Source organism: Somniosus microcephalus, chromosome 16 (assembly GCF_052327205.1).
Source record: "Somniosus microcephalus isolate GS21.2 chromosome 16, FLI_Smic_1.0, whole genome shotgun sequence".
Lineage (NCBI taxonomy): Eukaryota > Metazoa > Chordata > Chondrichthyes > Squaliformes > Somniosidae > Somniosus > Somniosus microcephalus.
In genome coordinates this window covers 94,702,808-94,727,506 of record NC_141002.1, presented here as the reverse complement: position 1 = coordinate 94,727,506, position 24,699 = coordinate 94,702,808, and the positions used below count along the sequence as shown (strand labels likewise).

Here is a 24,699-nt window from a genome sequence, read left to right as displayed (position 1 = left end):
TAACATTCATGGCAGGTAATGGCCACCTCAAACAAGAGAAAGCCCAGCCATCTCCTCCTGACCTTCAAGCTGATAGACGCTGAAGTCTGCTTCTACAGTAACTTAGTACCCGACCTTAGTGTTAGGCAGCACCTTCAAGAGAGCAAGAGAGAAAAAGGGGACAACATTGGAAAGAAAAGTAATTTGAGGTCATTCACATGTTAGAGTGATCCAGGAACAGAATACATTCATTGGGAACAATCGCATAAAGGAACAGCCTCCTTTAAAACAATAGGACTACCTGGGACACATAGAGAATGTAAATTATGCAAGTACGGTAGTTAGTTTAGGCAGTGTGCATACAAACTAAAGGACACCGTGCTAAATGACCATGTCTCAAGTCAAACTAGAAATTAGATTTGTTTTTCCCCCCTGTGGACTAGTGATTATAAAGAGGCTCTGCAAAATCTCTTAATGATACGTTAATTCACTTCTCTAAGAAAAAGGATCAGAGCATGAATTTTTTGGATGAAACATTAAACCGATGTCCCATCTGCACTTTCGGGTGGACATAAAAGATCCAAATGGCACTATTTCGAAGAAGAGCAGGGGGGGGTTCTCCCTGGTGTCCTGGCCAATATTTATCCCTCAACCATCTTCACTAAAATAGATTATCCGATCATTATTACATTGCCTGTCCCACCCTATGCCAAAGGGGCATTCCCAGGCTTCCCAGTGCACGTCCTGATAGGCCCGATGAAACGATACCTGCAGAGACTTATGGGCCTAGTGAAGGCTCCAACACCGTACTCAAGTAAGGCCAGAGATTTGAGCACATAATCTAGGCTGACACTTCATTGCAGTATTGAGGGAGTGCTGCACTGTCGGAGGTGCCGTCTTTCGGATGAGACGTTAAACCGAGGCCCCGTCTGCCCTCTCAGGTGGACGTAAAAGATCCCATGGCACTATTTTGAAGAAGAGCAGGGGAGTTATCCCCGGTGTACTGGTCAATATTTGTCCCTCAATTAACATCACTAACACAGATTATCTGGTCATTATCACATTGCTGTTTATGGGAGCTTGCTGTGCGCAAATTGGCTGCCGCGTTTCCTACATTACAACAGTGACTGCACTTTATAAAGTACTTCATTGGCTGTAGAGTCACTTTGGGATGTTCTGAGGTCGTGAAAAGCATTATGTAAATGCAAGTCTTTCTTTCTACACAAGAAAGTAAGTGGGGGCAAGGCTGCAGGGAGAGAAAGCCCCTACATGCTCTTCCTTCATGGGAAAACCTCAGGGTTGCTCGTGGCATTTCCCTGGGCCTACCGCCCCACCTTCCCCACGTCAGCCCCAGTTAAACAGCAACAATTAGCACAGTGGGAAAACCCGTCAGGAACCCAAGCCCTCCCCATACCCCAGTCCCCCTGCACCCATCACCTTTTCATGCAGCAGGCAGGGTAGGAATGGGCAGTGGCGGTCTTGCTGTGAGATAAAAGGCCAATCAAAGTCAAGGCAGTAAGGCACCCCAATGCTCACTGACCTACACTGGCTCCCAGTCCAGCAACACTTCAATTTTAAAAATCTCATCCTTGTTTTCAAATCTATCCATGACCTCACCCCTCCCTATCTCTGTAATCTCCTCCAGCCCCTCAACCCTCCGTAATCTGTGCACGCCTCCAATTCTCCTCCACCATTGGCGGCCATGCCATCAGCTGCCTAGGCCCTAAGCTCTGGAATTCCTTCCCTAAACCTTTCCACCTCTCTGCCTCTCTCTCCTCCTTTAAGAGGCTCCTTAAAACCTACCTCTTTGACCTCTGTCCTACTATCTCCTTGTGTGGCTCGGTGTCAAATTTTGTTTGCTAAAAATCACTGCTGCGAAGCGCCCTGGGACGTTTTACTATGTTAAAGGCACTTCAGAAATGCACATTGTTGTTGGTAGCATATCTCCTTGAAAGACAGACAATCCACTGAATAAATGAGCAGGAGATTGGTCGTTTGAGGTGAGACACTGTGGTGTTATGTCTAATTATCTCCCATATCTTCCAGGTTGGGAAACCAATCTGTTGAGAGGCCATCAAGACATCTCAGAATCTAGGAGAAATTTAGGAACATGAGAACATAAGAAATAGGAGCAGGAGTCGGCCATACGGCCCTTCGAGCCTGCTCCGCCATTCAATAAGATCATGGCTGATCTTCGGCCTCATCTCCACTTTCCTGCATTATTCCCAAAATCCTTTGATTCGCTTAGTGCCCAAAAATCTATCGATCTCAGCCTTGAATATACTCATCGACTGAACATCCACAACCCTCTGGGGTAGAGAATTGCAAAGATTCACATCCCTCTGAGTGAATAAATTTCTCCTCATCTCAGTCCTAAATGATCCTGAGACTATGCCCCCTAGTTTTAGACTCTCCAGCCAGGGGAAAGCCCTGTAAGAATTTTATACGTTTCAATGAGATCACCTCCAATTTTTCTAAACTCCAGAGAGTATCAGCCCATTCTACTCAATCTCTCCTCATAGGACAACCCTCTCATCCCAGGAATCTAGTGCAGATTTATACTGCATGCTTTGGGAACTCATACAGGTGTGAGATGGCATTCTGGAGTGTGTCTTACACCTCAAGACTTTGGTGCACTCGGTAGCCGCCTGAACTATATACTGCTACTTCTGTGTTGCTGTGCACTCAAAAAACTCTTTGCATCAATGCAGTTCTGGCAATATAAATGCAGCCTTAGTCTCCTGCTGAGGTCTGAATCCTGCCCATGACCAAAGGAGCTGGACTCTCATACTTGTGCAGAGTCATTCTCTGAAGGGATGTGTACAAAGGAGCACTTTATAACAACAACTTGCATTCGTATAGCACCTTTAACATAGTAAAACGTCAAGGAGATATTAGGACAGGTGACCAAAAGCTTGGTCAAAGAGGTAGGTTTTAAGGAGCGTCTTAAAGGAGGATGGAGAGGTAGAGAGGCTTTAGGAGGGAATTCTGAAGCTTAGGGCCGAGGCGGCTAAAGGCACGGCTGCCAATGAAAGCTTTGACTGCTCATTCTCGTGGGCAATCATGTAAAGCATTGATAATATAGCAGGGGGATTTTCCTAAATGATTGGGTGATTGGGCAGATGCATGGCAAATGCAGTATAATGTGGATAAATGCGAGGTTATCCACTTCGGTCGCAAAAACAGGAAGACAGATTATTATCTGAACGGCAATAGATTGGGAAAAGGGGAAGTGCAACGAGATCTGGGTGTCCTTGTGCACCAGTCGCTGAAGGTAAGCATGCAGGTGCAGCAGGCGGTTAAGAAGGCAAATGGTATGTTGGCTTGCATAGCGAGAGGATTCGAGTACAGGAGCAAGGATGTCTTGCTGCAGTTTTACAGGGCCTTGGTGAGCCCACACCTTGAATATTGTGTGCAGTTTTGATTGCCTTATCTGAGGAAGGATGTTCTTGCCATGGAGAGAGTGCAGCGAAGATTCACCAGACTGATACCTGGGATGGCAGGAATGACGTATGAGGAGAGATTGGGTCAAATGGGCTTATACTCACGAGTTTAGAAGAATGAGAGGGGATCTCATTGAAACTTATAAAATTCTAACAGGACTAGACAGACTAGATGCAGGAAGGATGTTCCCGATGGCGGGGGAGTCCAGAACCAGGGGTCACAGTCTAAGGATAAGGGGTAAGCCATTTAGGACAGAGAGGAAGAGGAATTTCTTCACCCAGAGAGTGATGAACCTGTGGAATTCTCTACCACAGAAGGCAGTTGAGGCCAATTCATTAAATAAATTCAAGAAGGAGTTAGATATATTTCTTCAGGCTAAAGGGATCAAGGGATATGGGGAGAAAGCAGGGACAGGGTACTGAATTTGGATGATCAGCCATGATCTCATTAAATGGAGGAGCAGGCTCGAGGGGCTGAATGGCCTACTCCTGCTCCTATCTTCTATGTTTCTATGTTTCTAAATGAAGGCCCGTCCATTGCTTAGGTCCATTTTGTTTTCTTATGTAAGTTGATTCACCAATTTCTCGTTTCCCCGAAGAGTGCTAACCCTTCCTTAGGCATGGCCCCTCAGTAGCCAGGCACCCTCTAGTACCTGACAACATTCATGTGTGAGCCCTGGCAGTGAGTGTTGGCAGGCCATTTGACCACAGGAGACATCACAACCAAGCCTGATCCGGTCCCCACTCAATATCTACACCTGCTCATACTTCCAGCTTGGTGTCCCTGGATAGCGATCAGGCAGATTTTCCCCTCTCTAATCCAGGGGGACAATTGTGGCCAATTACCACAAACAGCACTGTGATAATGACCAGATAATCTGTTTTTTAGTGATGTTGGTTGAGGGATAAATATTGGCCAGGACTCCCCTGCTCTTGTATCAAAACAGTGCCATGGGATCTTTTACATCCACCTGAGAGAGCAGACGGGGCCTCGGTTTAACAAAAGACAGCACTTCTGACAGTGCAGCACTTCCTCAGTATGGCACTGGAGTGGCAGCCTAGTTTTTTGTGCTCAAGTCTCTGGACTTGGTCCCACAACCTTCTGCCTCAGAGGTGAGAGTGCTACCCACTGAGCCACTGGCTGACAAACAAGCCAGTATAGCATTAGGTTGAGTTTCCACTCTGTGGGAGCAGCAGCACAATGATCTTGCTATGGTGGAATAGCCTGCTGATGCACACTCTCAAGGCTCACTCGTCGGTGAAGCACTGGGATGTGGTTCCGTGGGCAACCGGTGCCATTGAAACCATATCCCAAGAAGGAGTCAAGACAGTGGAGGAGAGGGAAGTGGGAGGTTGGGAAACATAGAGACATAGAAGATAGGAGCAGGAGTAGGCCATTCGGCCCCTCGAGCCTGCTCCACCATTCAATGAGATCATGGCTGATCATCCAAATTCAGTACCCTGTCCCTGCTTTCTCCCCATATCCCTTGATCCCTTTAGCCTTAAGAAATATATCTAACTCCTTCAGAGGGGAGAGATGATAGAGGATAGTAGAAGGGAGGAGAGGGGAAGGGAGGGGGAAGAGTTGAGAAGGGAGGGGAAAGAGGAGGAGGAAGAGAAGAGAAAGATGGAGGGAGGAGAGGGAAAGAGGGAAACTGGCAGAGAATTAATTTCTAAAGAGGTCCCAAGATATATATTTTCATTGCACACACGCAGAAAATATTATGAATACGGGTATAACTGGTTCCAACCAAAGTCAACAGAATCTAATGGGAAATTACGAATGTTATCTTCTAGGGGTTTTTGGAATCAGTTTCCTCCCGGGGTTCTGTCATATCGGCAGAGCCGTGTCCTGCTGATTGGGTCCAAATATCTGCAGCGTTTAGTTAGTTATTTAATGTTAAGCTAAATTGGTAAAAAAAAATTGAATACGAGAAATTCCCGTTTTTGTTAAATGTAAATAACGCGAAGTTCAGGAACACGGGGGAGGGGAGGTGGGGGGAAAGACCAGAGATTATATTCCTACATTTTAACACGCGACAAAAGATTGTTTCACAGAACGTTTCGTTTGGTTGTTCTGAGCAACTCTGATCACACCTGCCTTGGGTCACAGAGCTCGGATCGAACCCTTGTCCCTGGTTCAGTCTGTGTCTTCATTAAAGTCCCCGCCCTTTCTCCCCCCAAAAAAATCCCCCACACTCACTCCGCCCTGAACACAGCCTGGAAAAAAAAGCCTCTGTTTCTGTCACGTATTCCCTCTGTAAACATGCCGTGTTTATTTAGCTCTTTAATGGTCTTTGGGGAGAGCATCGTGTGATCGCGACCCTTTTAACACACATATCCAGCAAGCCGCTTTATGAGACTAACCCTTAAGAAGGAGCCACAACATCCTACTAGTCCATAGTGTGATTTTAGATAACACACAATAAAAAGACACAGGGATAAAAGGATGGATGTGAAAGTTACCACTGTAAACGAGTTTAGTAGAACTGGATGTTAGAGAATGATACACTGCGCCCCATCTATAAAACATGGAATGGCTGGCGATGTTTCTGCTGTTGTTTGTGTGACTATATTGGAGGTAGATTATATTTTCAGCAGGTATGCGAGCTGTTATGCAGTTGACCTGTTTCAACTGATTAGCTCTGTGTTCCCACTTAATGCAAGTCTGATCCTTTATTGCATTTCTCTCCAAATTGAAGCCTTGCCGATTTAACATAAGAATGATTACTTCGGGAAACAAACATGAAAGAAACTCAATTCGTCAATTCACAAAGTGTTATTTAGATGCGGAGATCCAAAGCAAAAAAGTGAAGGTTGCTGAGAGCGTTATAAACAAAGACCAAGAACATAAAATAAAGCACAAAGCCAGGCTGGACTCCAGGCTGTAACTCCATCCTTGTGAGAAGTCCCCTACCCTACCAGCAGTCTGCTATCTGAACACTGAGATCAAGGGCTGTGTGCAGCTCCTGTTTATCTCAATCCATTGACAATCCCTTCCTGTTTGTCTTAAGAAGCCAGTTTTATTGCAGCGTTTTAAAGACTTTGAGACGCCCCGTGTTAGTTTCCTGCATTCTTCAGGGGATCCGTCGGCGAATGCAGACCTCCCTGTTTCAGCAGAAATATTTGTTGTGTTAAAAAAGGAGGTCGTTCCCTGAGTTTGTTGGGATAATTCCTGGGTTTTTTTCCCCCCTGTTGTCAGATCTTTTGCAGTAAATACCAGGAGACCCCACATGCCTACATATATAGAGACAGCTGTGTGAAGAATCCACCACAACAGACCCATGTAACCTGCTTTAGAAATGTGTAGCATTTAAGCAAAATGTGTCAAACCATTGTTACCTGGCGATTTCAATATCTGTGGGGATTATATTTATAAAATCACAATACTGGATCCTTTACATTGATTGCGTGCCATGAGTATTCTCAAACAAAGGATGCACATTCCTAGGGTTCATCATTCCTTACACACACACACACAAACCAAGCCGCGATTGAGATAAAACACCATTTCATTGCGGATTATTATTCCCCCTTTGGAATTTTACTGTAAGAAACAGAAAATTTGATATTTTTTCGTCCCACTCCTTATTAATTTCGTAGTTAAAAATTAGAGGTATTTTAAAATGTCCTTTAAAGCTTCGTTATTGCCTACCGATAAATCCGAGCTTTTCCTGCAGTCTCCCTCCGTACACCCCCGCACTAAACTCATTTGCAAATCAGAAATTACAGTACATACATGTATGACAATTCCTGAATATTTCAACTATATTTTTAACACGGGGGCTCACTGCATGAAAACAATGTTGCGATGCAGCCAGGAACATGACACATTCATAAAATTAAGCAAGGATTCTTGCTCCTGGTGTGCTTTCGTTCATCTCCCAGCTTCAGCATTTAAGCAAACTATTAACAATGAAGCCGGGTCTTATAAACATCATCGCATGGGCGGTGCGAAATACAATCCATGTTTCTGTTCCAAATGCTTTTTTTTAATCTTGCATTTAGATTTGAGTAGAAATAGTGATTATTTGTGGGGGGGGGGGGGAAGGGGTTGTAAAATATAAAACTGGTGCAGCCTGATCCTTCAATGGGATTTTTAAACATCCCCATTCAAAAAAAAGGATCACTATTCCGGAGAAATACCACACTGGTGTTTCCTGCCAAAACAGCTACAGTTTACCAGAGTAAAAAGCAATGCCTGTGGGGTAATGCTTTTAAACCGCGGTTCATTAATCTGAGCTGATCATCAAAACGAGCCTGCAATTATGTAATTTACACCGGGGAATTTTGCAGGGCGAGACTCAAATGTTGGTTGTATGCATTAGAGTGATTTATTTTGACTGGGTTTGTGTGTGTCCATTTCTTTGCATTTCTTTGGCGGGAGGTAGACTGAGAATGTCTTTTTTTTGGGCTTCTTTTCCCCTCCCCTCGTGTGAGCTGAGCTTTAAGAGCAGAGAGCGGAAATTCCTGGATCCGATTGCAGAGAGAAAATGCAACTCTCTCTCTCGCTCTTTCGCTCGCTTCCCTTTGTGAATGGCATTTCCAAAGCTCATTTGCATACACACGCCAGCCCCGGGTCGTCGCCACGGCAACGCGCTGACGTGAAGGGGCAGGGGCGGGCGGTGATTGGACGGCGGCTGCTGAATGTATCGGGGGGTTTGTTGTGTGTTCCGATTGAGGAAAAGCTCGCAGGCGGCTGTGGTGCAACCCGCACGGCGCCAGCCAGGGTCATTGAGAAAAAGAGCACCTACTGTATCATTCAGCAAGCCAAGGCTAGCCACCGAGAAGACGCATTCCAGCGCTCTCTCGCTTTCTTTTGAGAAGGGGGGAGGGAATACATTTTTTGTTTAAAAAAAAAGCAATTTAGAGAAAGAAACAATTTGCAATACAAGAACAATTGGCAATCTGCTAAAAAGAATTGCAATTTGCAAAAAAAGACAATTGGCAATTTGCTAAAAAAAAGGACAAATCTGCAAAAACAAAATTTGCAATTTCCAAACCATTTTGCAATTTCCAAACCATTTTGCAATTTGCAAACCATTTGCAAGGGCAATCCCATTGCAGGTTGGGGGGGGTTTCCCATTGATAGAACAAATCCAAAGGTTTGTGTACCTCCTTTTTATTTGGGAAAAAAAAAACCCCAAAAAGAAAACCTGATGCGCGGTCAGTGAAAGGTTTGCCCCCATGTTAGAGAAATTTCCGTGCGCCCCGTTTGACTCGGAAATGGCGATCTGCAAGGCGACGGGCTGGCTGTGCGACCAGCTGGAGCGGGGCAATGACAGCCTGCTGCTGATGGACTGCCGAGCTCATGAGCTGTACGAGTCTTCGCACATCGAGGCGGCCATCAGCGTCGCCATCCCCGGGCTGATGCTGAGGCGGCTGAAGAAGGGCAACTTCCCCGTCAAGTCGCTCATCTCCAGCAACGAGGACAAGGAGCGGTTCGCCCGCCGCTGCAAGACCGACATCATCTTGCTGTACGACGAGAGCACGGCGGAGTGGAACGAGAACCTGAACAGCACCTCGGTGCTGGGCTTGCTGCTGAGAAAGTTGAAGGACGAAGGATGCAAAGTGTTCTGCTTGGAAGGTAAAAGGGCGCTTTTTTGAACTAATCTTGGTTTCCAAATAATTCAACCCGAAATGTGACTTTGCATTTTTTTTTAAATTAAAAAACCAGAAAGGAGAATTATTCTATTTGCAAAAAGGAGAATACTGAGATCTGTGAAGATGCCGCGATTGCAACATTGTACATTGCATAGAAACTCGGCCCAACTGGTCAATATAAATCCAGTGCAAATCCTCCCAAAATTACTATTAAAAGTGAGGGTAAATGCTTTAATTAAATGGGCTTGCCTACAAGTAAAGAAACGTGCGTAAGAACCAGAGGCGAAAGAATCTAGGCAGCGAGTTGTGATCTGGAATGCACTGCTTGAAGGGCGGTGGAAGCAGATTCGATAGTAACTTTCAAAAGGGAATTGTATAAATACTTGAAGAGGAAACAAAAAGTTGCAGGGCTCTGGGGAAAGGGCAGAGGGGACTGGGATTAATTGGATAGCTCTTTCAAAGTCCCACTCCACAGACTTGAGCACAAAAATCGAGGCTGACACTCCAGTGTAGTGCTGAGGGAGTGCTGCACTGTCAGAGGTGCCCATTTCTCTTGGATGAGATGTTAAACCGAGGCCCCGTCTGTTCTCTCAGGTGGAGGTAAAAGATCCCATGGCACTATTTCGAAGACGAGCAGGGGAGTTCTCCCCGGTGTCCTGGCCAATAATTATCCCTCAATTAACATCACTAAAAACAGATTATCTGGTCATTATCATGTTGCTGTTTGTGGGAGCTTGCTGTGCGCAACTTGGCTGCCGCTTTTCCTACATTACAACAGTGACTACACTTCAAAAAGTACTTCATTGGCTGTAAAGCGCTTTGGGACGTCCGGTGGTTGTGAAACGCACTATATAAATGCAATTTTTAAAAAACTTTTTATGATTAAATAGTTGCATTGAAGTGGATTTTGTTTTAACCCGGCACTCGCTGTGTGCTTTGTTTTGTGTCTATAGGCGGATTCAGCAAGTTCCAGGCGGAATTCCCGGCGCACTGCGAGACCAACCTGGACAGTTCGTGCTGTAGCTGCTCGCCCACCGTGCCGGTGCTGGGGCTCGGGGGGCTCCGCATCAGCTCCGACTCGTCGGACATCGAGTCGGACGCGGACCGAGACGCCCCCAACAGCGCGACCGAGTGTGAAGGCAGCCCGCTCTCCAACAACCAGCAGCAGCCCTCCTTCCCTGTGGAAATCTTGCCCCACCTGTACCTGGGCTGTGCCAGGGACTCCACCAACCTGGACGCGTTGGAGGAGCACGGCATCAAGTACATCCTGAACGTGACTCCCAACCTGCCCAACCTGTTCGAGAATGCCGGCGAGTTCAAATACAAGCAGATTCCCATTTCAGATCACTGGAGTCAGAACCTTTCCCAGTTTTTTCCCGAAGCTATTGCATTCATAGGTAAGAAATCTTTTGTTAATTTAAAAAACAAATCTTTTTATTTATTTTAAATCTTTTAAGTTTTTAAAGCTTCCAACTGAATTTTTTTGGCACAGGTTTAAGTCAGAGGAGGTGAGGTGCAAGGTATTGTTAGCTGTCTGCAAGTGAGCGAGTCTGTGTGGAAAATTTCAGAGGTTGTGGGGGAGTAATGAAAAAATCAGAAATAATTGTTGGAAGATATAACTGCTGAATAAAATAAAACAGAAATTGCAAACTGCTCTAAATACCATTTGGAAACAATTCTTTCTCCACCCCATCTTATTTAAGTGAATTATTATGGACAGATTAGTTGTGGAAATACAATCTCCCCGAGGAACAACATTGCGAGCTAAACATGGCTTATAATCAAGGCCCATTAAATGGAGCTCTTTGTAAAACTGTTTTCAAAAAAATCATCCCTTAAATTACATTTCAAGCCCCTGGTCATATTTCTCAAGAAAAGGGAAACCAGAATAATCTTGTACCGGATTCTGTGAAGGGTGCAGCATATCCGTTTCAATGTGGGTAGTTGGAGTTTAAACTATTCCCACTTAGTGCTTTGCATTCCGTGAGATTCAGTGTTTAATTTCACTGGGCAAAGTGATTCCACACAGTTTTAACTTTTTTTTTTGGTCGAAAAAAAAATTGAACACCAGCTTCCAAACTTGAGCTATTAAACAAGTTTCAGAAGAATCCCAACAGTTTATGTGCAAACAACGTCCTTCTGGGTTTAAGCAGAGCTGATGTAATTACAATCCCCGAGACACGTTCTGCAGCCTGGGGCTAATTTGAGCCGGGGCGGAAGGAATTTCGGCTGGGAGCCACCGAGAAACTAATCTAAAGGCATTGTAATGCATTTCCTCTTACAAAGGAAACCATTTTCAGGCAATGTTGACATCCTGTTCTTGTTAATGGGCCTCGTCCCCTGTGACTTTCCTCTTTCTTCTGATACGCCTGAATGCCTCCTTTGTAGCCCAACAGTTGGGCGAATAATTTAATAGACTCTACAGCCTGGAAGTCTCGACATAGAAGACATTCACGACCATCTTGCAAAATTACTATTGAAACATTCATACGCAGACATCAATAGGACAGAGATGAATGCGCTTCTCTATCAGCACTGACCCACATACAACCACACCAGCATTCTCAGTTACATTTAACAGTTGCAGTGTAACCTTTACAGGCCTCTTTATTTCCAAAACATTCAAGGTCCAGCCTACACAGTGCCCTGCCATTCGGTTTTGTTTTTGTTGAATGTTTTTTTTTTCCACAGACACCCTTACATGCACGGAGGGTAACTGGGAAAACAAATTCTAATTATTTCGACTGTGTCCCTGTAGCCTGAGTCTCTGAATGAATAAAGGAGGCTGAAGTTTTGATCTGTTGGGGGGGGGGGGGGGGGTGAAGGAAAAGAAACAGGGCTGAATATTACTGTGATTTAAAAAAAATTAAGTATTTCAAAATACGGCACCGACAGACTTGAGAGTTTTTGCGAATATTTCTGTAATGAAATAGAATCGTAGGAATTTACGGCACAGAAGGAGGCCGTTCGGCCCATCGTGTCTGTGGCTATCCCAGCCTCATCCCACTTTCCAGCTCTTGGTCCGCAGCCCTGTAGGTTCAAGTGCATATCCAAGTACTTTTTAAATGCATGAGGGTTTTTTTTTGCCTCTACCACCCTTTCAGGCAGTGAGTTCCAGACCCCCACCACCCTCTGGGTGAAAAAAGTTCTCCTCAAATCCCCTCTAATCCTTCTACCAATTACTTTAAAGAATGAATGTTAAGATTTTCCCAGCCCACTTAGATTGCTGTTGCTGCTGCTCTCGTTGACCAGTTAGTTCTTTTAAAAATATTTTTCAGATGAAGCCCGTAACCAGAGTTGTGGGGTGCTGGTGCACTGTCTAGCCGGGATCAGTCGCTCGGTCACCGTGACTGTGGCCTATCTGATGCAGAAGCTGAACCTCTCCATGAACGACGCCTACGACATCGTGAAGATGAAAAAGTCCAACATCTCCCCCAATTTCAACTTCATGGGGCAGCTGCTGGACTTTGAGCGGACCCTGGGCCTCAGCAGCCCCTGCGACAACCGGCTGCCCTCGCAGCAGCTCTACTTCACCACGCCCACCAACCACAACATGTTCCAGCTCGACCCGCTCCAGTCCACTTGACCTCTCAACCCAGCGCCAGCGAGAAAGAGGCTCGGGAAGAATTTTTACAGGTCGGATCGCTGACACGTAACGGGGGGTCAGAATGGGTCTGGAAAAAGAACAGCTGATCTCACTGAAGGCAACTTGACTCTTTTGTTCAAGCAGCTGTTGTGGATTTGGGGGGGGGGACCCTGACCTTTGACTTTGAGACCCTTGAAGGTTCACAAAGTTAGTTGGAAAAGTGCAGTGGCTGAAAGCTTTGCCGTCTAAGGAGGGGACAAAGAGAGAAGCCGGGCGAAGCCCTTGCACTCTCTTGATAAATCCCCCTCTTTTTGAATTCTATTGGTAGCAAAAAGCGTTTGTCTTCAATGAAGACTTTGTTTATTCAAGCTGATCAGGAGGGGGAATAAAATGGTTTTGAGAGTTCTGGAATTGGCCACTGTTTTGATTCTGTACTCTAGATATTGAGTACCATACAGCATGATTTCTGTATATATTGTCTTATCTACAGATCCAACGTCTCAATTGTACGTCAACTGAGATTATGTATTACTGGGTGAAGCGTTGTAAGGAAAGTAGCTTCCTGTAAGGTACTTGGTGTTGAATCCAGTACATCTGCTCACTCGCAGATTAAAAGGACTGGAACTGTACGATTCGTATGTAAATCAATATTATGTTTTAACTGATAGTATATGCCAAAAAGAAGTTTCAAGTGTTTTGTTTGATCTGCTTTGATATGTTGCTTTATCTATGTATGAGTGCAATTTGAAACTGCCTTATGATTTATGCTCTTTTTGTTTCCCCTCTTATTCTAAACTGAAAGCCTTAGTAATGTGTATACAGTGCTTGTGTTTTCTTGCTAATGAATGAGTTGACTGTTATTTGGAAACGGGGGGGGGGGGGTGGGTGGGGACGACGACAGGCGTATTCCCTTGCGTTTCATTTTGGACAATGCGTATGTCATACAGTGCATTACCTCTGTGCAGACTCTTCAGGGAAGTTGATCATGAATGCAATAGTGTTTTTTTTTCTATAAGTCTGTATTTAAAACTGGAAGCCAATACTGTATGTATACACTGCACTTGCTGCAACTCAGTAGCCAGTGAGGAGAAGTCGTCCCCCATTTCATTGTCACTAATGGCTTAATGTGGGATGGGGAATTTATTCTAAGAATGATTGATTGTATAATACTAAGTTATTAATAAATAACTATTTTGTCTATATAGAACCTTACCCAAGCCTCGGGCCTTATTTGATTATCCTTGTTCCCATGTTAATGGAATTGTTCAACTCGAGGGAGTTTTGTGGTTACAAAATAATAGAGTCCAGCATTAGGAACAAACTTAAGGATTACTTAAAATTAAAATACACTAGTAAATGGCGACTCACACTTGTTTCCAAAGGGATATCTTACCTGACTACCCACCTTGACTGGTTTGAGGAAGTGACAGCCTAAAGTGCATGTTGGAAAGCTCTTATGATGTAGTGCATCGAGACCTGCAGAGCGAAAGCCTGCTGCACACAAGTTTAAGGAAGTGGGTCCTAGTTTTAAATAAGGAATTGAAACGAAAGAGGAACCAGTGGGCACTGGCTTAGGGGAGTCATGTCAAGCTAGGAAGATCTAGTGAGCGCAGTGCTCAGATCGAGTGGTTTTATGCTTTTGGGGGCCCCACTTTTTTTTAATCGCTTGTAAAGAACGTGAGTGCAGAAACGCAACGCAAGTTGGTCAGATTTGCAGACAGAATCAGAATAGCACAGCACAGAAGGAGGCCATTCGGCCCATCGAGTCTGTGCCGACTCCTTCGAAGAGCAATCCAGTCAGTCCCACTCCCCCGCTCTTTCCCCACATCCCTGCAGTTTTTTCTCCTTCAAGTATTTATTCAATTCCCTTTTGAAGGTTACTATTGAATCTGTTTCCACCGCCCTATCGGGTAGGGTATTCCAAATCCTAACCACTCGTTGTGTATAAAAAGTTTTTTCTCATGTCGCTTCTGGGCCTTTTACCAATCACCTTCAATCTGTGCCCTTCGGTTCTCGACCCTTCAACCATTAGAAACAGTTTCTCTTTATTTTACTCTATCTAAACCCTTCACAATTTTGAACATCTCTATCAAATCTCCTTGACATGAATCTTGTCATTCATGGGAAATGACTTTATGAAATAATACTGGGCGGCCTGCTGGTGGCGCTGTCCAGGGAGAGTATAAATACTCGGGCATGGGCCCAGCTTGCTCAGGACATTCTTTAACAGGAACTAGTGAAGGACACAACTAGACCTCCATGTTGAAAAACAGTTGATTAAAGCCTTGTTTAATACTCAAACCAAGTTTTTTTTATGTCAGTCCTCTTTCTCTGCTCGCAGGAGAACAACCCCAGCTTCTCCAGTCTGTCCACGTAACTAGTCTCTCATCCCTGGCATCATTCTAGTAAATCTCTTCTGTACCCTCTCTGAAGGCTTCACATCCTTCCTAAAGTGTGGTGCCCAGAATTGGACACAAGACTCCAGCTGGGTCTGAACTAGTGTTTTATAAAGGCTTAGCATAACTTCCTGACTTTTGTACTCTCTGCCTCTACTTATAAAGCCCAGGATCTCGTGTGCTTTGTTGACCTGTCCCGCCAGCTTCAAAGATTAGTGCGTCAACACCCCCAGGTCTCTGCTCTTGCAACCCCTTTAAAATTGTACCATTTAGATGATGCTAGTCTAAGGAGGGAGCATCGTTACATCTGAAGCAACCAAGGAACTGCAAATGGACTTATAGACAAAGTGGGCAGATAATCAATACAAATAAGTTCACCGGTGTTACACCGACATTGGAAGAAAAACATAAGGAATATATTTACTCAGTGAATGGTGTCAGAATTAGCTTGGGGAGAGGCTGAGCGAAATCTGGCTGTGATAATAGATGCAAATGTTTTAACATGTCTAGTCATGCAGAGCACCAATCAATAAAGCGGGCTGAACACTGAGCTTTATTGCCAGATCGATGCAATAATAGCCCCCGACGCCATCTCGCTGAAGCTGTAAAGTGTGCTGGTCAGGGCACGCCTTCGAGCACCGCATTCAGTTCTGGTCACGGAGGCTCAAGAGAAAGATGCAAATCCTGGAATCAATGCGGGGAAGGGCACAAAGCTGACCGCTGGTGTAAGCTGATTTATGAATAGAGATTAGAAAAACGCTGACTCTTAAAGCCTTGGCGAAGGCGAATTAGAGGTGTACGAGATGTTAAGTGGAACAGAAAAGGTTAAGCCGTAGCACTATTCTAAGTGCTAAAAAAAAGTCTTTCAAACCTGCCTCTTTACCTGTCCTAGTGTCTCTTTATGTGGCTCGGTGTTGAATGTCTGAATACGCTCCTGTGAAGCGCCTTGGGTTTGTTTCTACTGCATTAAAGGCGCTATATAAATGCAAGCTGTGGCCATTCAACCATGACTGCAAGACGAGGAAGCATAATCACAAAACTGCTAAAAGGCAAATTCAGGCCTGATGTCAGGAAGCATTTCAAATAAAAGTAATCAATACCGGGAACAGAGGCAGTAACTCTGGAATCATTCCTGAGGCTGTTCGATGCTGAGATGGGAACCATAGGTTTTATGAAAGGATGAGCTAAGACAGGCCAAGTATCTTCCTTCAGCTGTACTTTGTGACGTACGTGTGTGGCAAAGCTCCCCTGAGCCACAGGAAAGGCCAAAGGCAGCATTGGATGTGGTCATTAGAACCTGGCCATGTATCGGCACATTATTGCAGGGACGCATGCCAGTAAAACGGCAGCGTTAATGTGTATTATGACATGCAATAAAATGTGCTGGCTTTGGGATTCACACTGGAATCAACATATAGTGCAAAGATTACGGCCTTGTGCGGGTCTCATTCCTGATGTGGTGTAACAGGGACATGAGAAATATAAGAAAGACTTGCATTTATATAGCGCTTTTCACAACCACCGTACGTCCTAAAGTGTGTTACAACCGATGAAGTACTTTTGAAGTGTAGTCACTGTTGGAGGAAACGCGGCAGCCAATTTGCGCACAGCAAGCTCCCACAAACCAATGTGATCAATGACCAGATAATGGCCTAGAAATTGGGTATAGCCCCGCCAGCTCGTTTGCGCTGTAAATTTTGCGCCCGCCGCGGAGCCAGTTGTGCCCGCCCCATATTCACTTTCAGCGCCCCAAAGCGGAACCGGGCGCTGTTCCAGGGTTTGGCCGCCCCGCTTGGGGCGCTGAAAGTGAATTTCAGCGCTGCCGGTCCCGCTGCGCCACCCGATGCGGTGCGGCAGGCTGCTGTACTGCAGGCCTCCCCCTTCTCTTAAGGGGGAGGTGCCTGCAACGGCCGGAGCCCCGATTGCAAGTGCCGGCAAAAGAGCCCGGCACAACGGAGAAGTGCCGGGCTCCACAGAAACCAGCCGGCAATGCCGGGGGGGGGTGGAGGAGGCCGGGGAAGGAGGTGCGGGCAGGCGGCCGCCGAAAAAGCGGCCGGCCGCACCTCCACCTTAAAGCGCCCCGCTAAGGCAGCTGTAAGGACCCGGTCTCCCGATGTTGTTAGCGGCCGCCACGGATGAGGCGGCCGCTACTGAAGATGGGGATCGGCGTGGTTTCGGGCGGTACTGGGGCAGTGCGCACACCGATGACGTCATCGGTGCCGGTGCAGCGCTACCGCCAACGCCGATGTTAGGGCCCACCTAATTTCGGGCACGACGCAACTTCCGGCGCAACCCACTCTTTCGCCCCTAATTGGGCGCAAACGCAAGTGAATTTCTAGGCCAATCTGTTTTAGTGATGTTGATTGAGGGATAAATATTGGCTCAGGGCAGAACTCCCCCTGCTCTTCTTCGAAATAGTGCCATGGGATCTTTTACATCCACCTGAGAGAGCAGACGGGGCCTCGGCTTAACGTCTCAACCGAAAGACGGCACCTCCAACAGTGCAGCACTCCCTCAGCACCGCACTGGAGTGTCAGCCTAGATTTTTGTGCTCAAGTCTCTGGAGTGGGACTTGAACCCACGACCTTCTGACTCAGAGGCGAGGGTGCTACCCACTGAGCCACAGCTGATACTAGCAGTGCCTCTAACTTATTCTGCAATGAAAAGGTACTTTATGCTCTTCGGGGAAGTGTGTCACACTGCGATTGCACAACCTTTAAAGCTATATCACACTCGTAACACTTAAGTTGAGCTCACTCGCAAACGAGATCACTTGCAGGAGGCAATCTCCTAACAAGGTGTGGATTCGCCAGGCAGTGTAACTACAGGCCGGCATATCCATATGCTTCCTTAACATTTTCTCACTTGGGAAGGAACCTCAGTGACAACTTAGGTCCTAAGATCTCTGCTCTGGTTAAGTATTCAACGTTGTAAAGTTAGTCCTTGTATCACCCATAACGGTAAAGACTGCACCTGTTTAAATGCTATCCCACCGGTGCAGGCTGCAAGTGCAACAAGCAGCCACTCCACTCTGCCCCATCATATAACACAACTGTAAACAGAGGCTGCACTTAACTCTTACAGATCTGCAACCACTGGATACATTTTATTCTTTTTAATCAAAATGGTGGTGTTTGAAAGTTAAGATCTTGTTAACAGGACGAAATTGTTGCAAATACTTTTTTTATTGAATGGATGTACGCCAGAAAACATAAAAACCTCCACGATAATTCTGTAGCAGTTTAGGCCAATACTCCAGTGCAGCACTGAGGGAGTGCTGCCCTGTCAGAGGTGCCTTCTTTCGAATGAGACGTCCAACCAAGGCCTCATCTGCCTGTTCAGATGGACGTAAAACGGTGCCCACGGTCCGCACCAAGATTCATCCCTCACGCAACACCACCAAAACGGATTAACTGCTCATTTATCACATTTGCTGTTTGTGGGAGCTTGCTGTGCGCAAATTGGCTGCCGCGTCTGCCTACAAAACAACAGTGATCACACTGCCATAAAATAATTCTTTGGCTGTGAAATGCTATGGGACGTCCTGAGGACGTGAAAGGCACTGTATAAATGCAAGTTCTTTCCTTCTTAATTTTTTGGTAAAACACTTGCATATTTTCCTTATGCTTAAGTGACCTCACCAGTTTACTTTGTTTTATGAAATAGCAACATTTACCTTTCCTCCACAATGAATTAACATTGCAACAGTGACTCCACTTCAAAAGTACTTCATTGGCTGCAAAGCGCTTTGGGACGTCCGGCGGTCGTGAAAGGCGCGATATAAATGCCAGTCTTTCTTTTCTTTCTTTTAATTAGACTGACTATTAGATGGGAAGCAATAATATTTACAGCGCTTATCACATGAATGTGCAGGTTTGCATCATATAAAGAGACGATTAAGAAAGAAAGAACTTGCATTTATATAGCGCCTTTCCCGACCTCCAGACATCCCAAAGTGCTTTACAGCCAATGAAGTACTTTTGAAGTGGAGTCACTGTTGTTTCAAATCCCTCCATGGCCTCGCCCCTCCCTATCTCTGTAATCTCCCATCAGCCCCCTGAGCTAGCTGCGCTTCTCTATACCTGCCCTCTTGAACATCCCTGATTATAATCACTCCACCATTGCCTTCTGTTGCCCGGGCCCTAAGCTCTGGGATTCCCTCCCTAAACCTCTCCGCCTCGCTACCTCTCTCTCCTTTAAGACGCTCCTTAAAACCTACCTCTTTGACCAAGCTTTTGGTCACCTGCCCTAATTTCTCCTTATGTGGCTCGGTGTCAAATTTTTTTTGTCTTATAATACTCCTGTGAAGCGCCTTGGGACGTTTTACTACGTTAAAGGCGCTATATAAATACAAGTTGTTGTTGTTGTTGGTATAATGTAGGAAACTCGGCAGCCAAATTGCACACAGCAACCTCCCACAGCAATGTGATAATGAACAGATAACCTGTATTTCTTAATGTTGTTTGAGAGATAAATATTGGCCCAGGATTCAGGGGAGAACAATAACTATCACTAAGACAAGGGGCTCAAAGTAAGTGATTTAAAATTAACATTTTTGCATAGCAAACAAATTGTATGTATCATAATTAATAACAGTCTTTGGATTCCACATTACCAACATTACCTTGTATTTATATAGCGCCTTTAACGTAGTAAAACATCCCAGGGCACTTCACAGAAGTGATTATAGAAACATAGAAACATAGAAGATAGGAGCAGGAGTAGGCCATTCGGCCCTTCGAGCCTGCTCCGCCATTCAATGAGATCATGGCTGATCATCCAAATTCAGTACCCTGTCCCTGCCTTTTCCCCATATCCCTTGATCCCTTTAGCCTTAAGAAATATATCCAACTCTTTCTTGAATATATTTAATGAACTGGCCTCCACCGCCCTCTGTGGCAGAGAATTCCACAGGTTCACCACTCTCTGGGTGAAGAAATTCCTCCTCATTTCAGTCCTAAATGGCTTACCCCTTATCCTTAGACTATGACCTCTGGTTCTGGACTCCCCGGCCATCGGGAACATCTTTCCTGCATCTAGTCTGTCCAGGCCTGACCGAATTTTATAGGTTTCGATGAGATCCCCTCTCAATCTTCTAAACTCCAGTGAGTATAAGCCCAATCGACACAATCTCTCCTCATACGTCATTCCTGCCATCCCAGGTATCAGCCTGGTGAATCTTCGCTGCACTCCTTCCATGGCAAAAACGTCCTTCCTCAGGTAAGGCGACCAAAACTGCACACAATACTCAAGGGCCTAGAAATTCGGTTTTGGCGCAGCGAGGGCTTTAGCGCCGGAAGTTAGTGCTGGCGCTAAGTCCCCCTGCGCGCACCAAAAATTCAGTAGCGCCGCGCCCAAACGGCTGCTGGCGCTACTGAGGGGTCTCAGCGCCTCAAAACTGGCGCCACGCGCCGCATTGCGGCGCTATTCCGGCGCTGCGGCGCCCGCTGTGGTGCGGCAGGCTCGGGAAGTGCAGGCCTCCTCCTTCCGTTAAGGAGGAGCTGCCTGCACCCGGCCGCGGCCCACGATAATCTTTTTAAAAATGAGCCCGGCACCTCGGACAAGTGCCGGGCTTGCTTCTGTTCCGGGGGGCGGGGGGGGGGGAAGTCCGGGGAGGGAGCTGCGGCCAGGCGGCCGGCGGGAAAGCGGCCGGCCGCCGCGGGGCCTTTAATGCGCCGGCGCAAAGTTCTGGAAGGCACCTCTGCCAGAACGTTGCTTGCGGCTGCCACGGGCGAGGCGGCCGCAACTCAATTTCCGAGTTCGGGCGGGTTACCATGGCAACCGGGACGCTGCGCACACCGATGACGTCATCGGTGCCGGCGCAGCGCTACCGGCCTAACGCCGATTTAGGGCCCCTGTCAATTTCTAAACTGGCCATAACTTCGGCGCTAGGCCCTCTAGCGCCTCAAAAGTGGCGCTAAGGCCAGTGAATTTCTAGGCCAAGGTGCGGTCTCACCAAGGCCCTGTACAACTGCAGCAAGACATCCTTGTTCCTGTTCAAACAAAATTTGACACCGAGCCACATAAGGAGATAGTAGGGCAGATGACCAAGAGCTTGGTCAAAGAGGTAGGTTTTAAGCAGCGTCTTAAAGGTGGACAGGCAGGGAATTCCAGAGCTTCTGGCCTCGGCAGCTGAAGGCACGGCCACCAATGGTGGAGTGATGAAAATCGGGGATGCTCAGGAGGGCAGAATTAGAGAGCGGAGAGCTCGGGGGGGATTGTAGGGCTGGAGGAAACTACGGAGATAGGGAGGGGCGAGAAAATGGAGGAATCTGAATACCAATATGTAACAATCTTAGGGGTTATTTCCCTTGGCTTTGCTCCTGTGGTTTACGACATTTTCTAAACCCCTCAACTGCACTACAGTTTAGTAACCCGTCCCAAACCTGCTGCACTCTGTAGTTTCATTCTGATACCTGCTTTGAAAGAAAGAAAGACTTGCATTTATATAGCGTCTTTCACAACCTCAGGACATCCCAAAGCGCTTTACAGCCAATGAAGTACTTTTGAACTGTAGCCACTGTTGTAATGTAGGAAATCTAGCAGCCAATTTGCGCACAGCAAGCTCCCACAAACAGCAATGTGATAATGACCAGATAATCTGTGTTTTTAGTGGTGTTGGTCAAGGGTTAAATATTGGCCAGGACAACGGGGAGAACCCCCCTGCTCTTCTTCGAATACTGCCTTGGGGTCTTATACGTCCACCCGAGAGGGCAGACAGGGCCTCAGTTTAACGACTCATCTGAAAGACGGCACCTCCGACAGCGCAGCACTCCCTCGGTAATGCACTGGAAGCGTCAGCTCAAGTCCTTCTGGTGAGGCCCATCAGGACGTGCACTGGGTAGAATTTCCCAGGGAAGCCTGGGAATGCCCCCTTGGCATAGGTGGAAGGCGTAGAGGATCGGCCCATGACCCCCCATAACTCCCCCCACCACCAGAGTTTAAAGGGCCACGGCATGTTTACATTTGTGGGGAAATCCAAATCTAGGGGCTATAAAAATAAGATAGTCACCAAATAAATCCAATAGGGAATTCAGAAGGAGCTCCTTTGCCCAGAGATTGATTAGAATGTGGAACTCGCTACCACAGGGAGTAGTTGAGGCGAATAGCAGAGATGGCTTTAAGGGGAAGCTAGATAAACACATGAATAGACGGTTATGCTGATAGGATTAGACAAAGAGGGTTAGGAGGAGGCTCGTGTGGAGCATGGGGCAGTTGGGCCAAGTGGCCTGTTTCTGTGCTTTAATACATAGACTTGTAATACATAACCTTACCTAAACTTGAGCTCATCCAAGACTCTGCTGCCTGTATCATGAGTCGCACCAAGTCCCGTTCACCCATCACCCCTGTACTCGCTGACCTACATTGGCTCCCAATCAGGCAACGCCTCAATTTTAACATTTTCATCCTTGTTTTCAAATCCCTTCTCCATGGTCCTCGCCCCTCCCTATCTCTGTGACACTCCTCTAGCCCTACAAGCCTTTGTGATCTCTGCACTCCTCTAATTCTGGCCTCTTGCGCATTTCCGAATTTAATCACTCCACCATTGGCGGCCGTGCCTTCAGCTGCCTAGGCCTGTCAGTCAGTGGCTCAGTTGGTAGTCCCCTTTGCCTCTAAGTCAGAAGGTTGTGGTTTCAAGTCCCACAAAAATCTAAGCTAACGCTTCAGATCGGTGCTGCACTGTCGGAGGTGCCGTCTTTCAGATGAGACGTTAAACCGAGGCCCCGTCTGCTCTCTCAGCTGGACGTAAAAGATCCCATGGCACTATTTTGAAGAAGAGCAGGGGAGTTCTCCCCGGTGTCCTGGCCAATATTTATCCCTCAACCAACATCACTAAAATCAGATTATCTGGTCATTATCACATTGTTGCTTGTGGGAGCTTGCTGTGCGCAAATTGGCTGCTGTGTTTCCCACATTACAACAGTGACCACACTTCAAAGTACTTCATTGGTTGTAAAGCGCTTTGGGATGTCTGGAGGTCGTGAAAGGCGCTATAGACACAAAAGGCATCAAAGGGGTATGGGGAGAGAGGGGGAATATGGTATTGAAATAGAGGATCAGCCATGATCATATTGAATGGCGGAGCAGACGCGAAGGGCCGAATGGCCTACTCCTGCTCCTATTTTTCTATGTTTCTAAATGCAAGTCTTTCTTTTTAAGCTCTGGAATTCCCTCCCCAAACTTCTCCGCCTCTCTACCCCCCTCTCCTGCTTCATCTGAAAGACGGCACCTACCTCTGTGACCAAGCTTTTGGTCGCCTCTCCAATATCTCCTTACGTGGCTCGGAGTCCAATTTTGTTTGATAACACTCCTGGGAAGCACAGTGGGACATTTTACTACATTAAAGGCGCTATGTAAATATAAGCTGTTGTAATAGCAAATGAGGTAGCATATAGTGGTTTTACACCCTCTCCAGTCCCAGTATTTTGTGGCTAGAAAATGCTGGAAATACAGAACAGGTCCATCCACAACTGACAAGTGAAAAGACGGGTGTAACAATGTTGTGGTTTAAAATGTTGCATCCTACACTTGCAAAGTTAACCCACCTTATCTGTTTCAGGGGCTGATGGAACCAGCTGTGCATTTGTGTATTTCACCGCTTCCTTAAAAATGAACAGTCCCAGGGCGGGCTTAAAGTACAATTAGCTTAGGAACATAGGAACAGGAGGCGGCCATTGGGCCTGTTCCGCCATTCAATGAGATCATGGCTGATCTGCGACTTAACTCCAAATACCCGCCTTTGCCCCATATCCCTTAATAATTCTGGTTAACAAAAATCTATGAATCTCAGGTTGCGGAAGAGAGTTTCAAACTTTACCACCCTGTGTGTGTCGAAGTGTTTCCTAATTTCACTCCTGGAAGGCCTGGCGCTGATTTTTAGACTATGCCCCCCTAGTCCTAGACTCCCCAACCAGCGGAAATAGCTTCTCTCTATCCACCCTATCTGTTCCCCTTTAATATCAGGAAAACTTCGATCAGATCGCCCCTTCTTCAAAAAGTTTGGCTAAAATAAGCCCCGACATGGGAATTGCTTCTGTGAGTGGGCGAGTTGCAAAAAGTAGGAACAGGTTGTTGCTAAACCCGACCTGTACTAATCTTACTCCCAACAGCTTCCGTTCCTGGCGTCCTCTGCACACTGTGCCAACAGGTGGAGAGCTTGTGGAGCCACTCGTAATTTCCTGGCCAGCTGCAGATCAAAATGCTTTTTTAAAAAAAATGAAGGCTGCAGATAATTTTAGCAAAGAAAAAAAAGCTGCCTCTCTCTCTCTCTCTCTCTCGCTCTCTATAGATTATTAATCTTGCTTTGCTCCCTGGGTCCACAGACATATAGCGCTGTGTTTTTCCGCAAAGCTGACAGATGGGCTTCCCACCATTTCCCTCCGTTTCGCTGCAGCTTCTGTTTGTCGTTCCCAGTTTCTGAACATTATCGAACTCACTGACAATCCTGGCTCGTGGCCACCGCCCATTACCACCCAGCAGAAGCTCTATCAGCCGCACATAGCTACGGGAGGGATCGCAAGCTGGGTCGCAGTTTGATCAAAGTTTGTGGTTACATCTGTGATGTATGTTGATGGCTATTAAGTGCCGCAAGAAATGCCCCCCCAAACACACACACAAATAAATGGACAAAAAGATACAACAAAGCCTTTTTAACGTCTATCTGTATTTTATAGTCCGGCGCCTCTCTTGT

General features: G+C 46.4%; 1 protein-coding gene across 1 annotated transcript; it reads left to right on the top strand.

Annotated features, from left to right (window-relative positions):
- Positions 1 to 8,065: 8,065 nt before the first annotated feature.
- Positions 8,066 to 13,824, top strand: LOC147106399 (dual specificity protein phosphatase 6-like). The gene is made up of 3 exons (XM_086009465.1): positions 8,066 to 9,009; positions 9,980 to 10,423; positions 12,305 to 13,824. Exons 1-3 carry the CDS (start codon positions 8,610 to 8,612, stop codon positions 12,610 to 12,612), a joined length of 1,152 nt encoding a protein of 383 aa, XP_085865591.1. The 5' UTR covers positions 8,066 to 8,609; the 3' UTR covers positions 12,613 to 13,824.
- The last annotated feature ends 10,875 nt before the right edge of the window (positions 13,825 to 24,699 follow it).

Excerpts from the sequence above, each read along its gene's own strand:
- LOC147106399 (XM_086009465.1), top strand. The coding sequence starts at position 8,610 with ATGTTAGAGAAATTTCCGTGCGCCCCGTTTGACTCGGAAATGGCGATC. Across the intron at positions 9,010-9,979 it reads CAAAGTGTTCTGCTTGGAAG|GCGGATTCAGCAAGTTCCAG; the intron begins GTAAAAGGGCGC and ends TTGTGTCTATAG. Across the intron at positions 10,424-12,304 it reads CGAAGCTATTGCATTCATAG|ATGAAGCCCGTAACCAGAGT; the intron begins GTAAGAAATCTT and ends AATATTTTTCAG.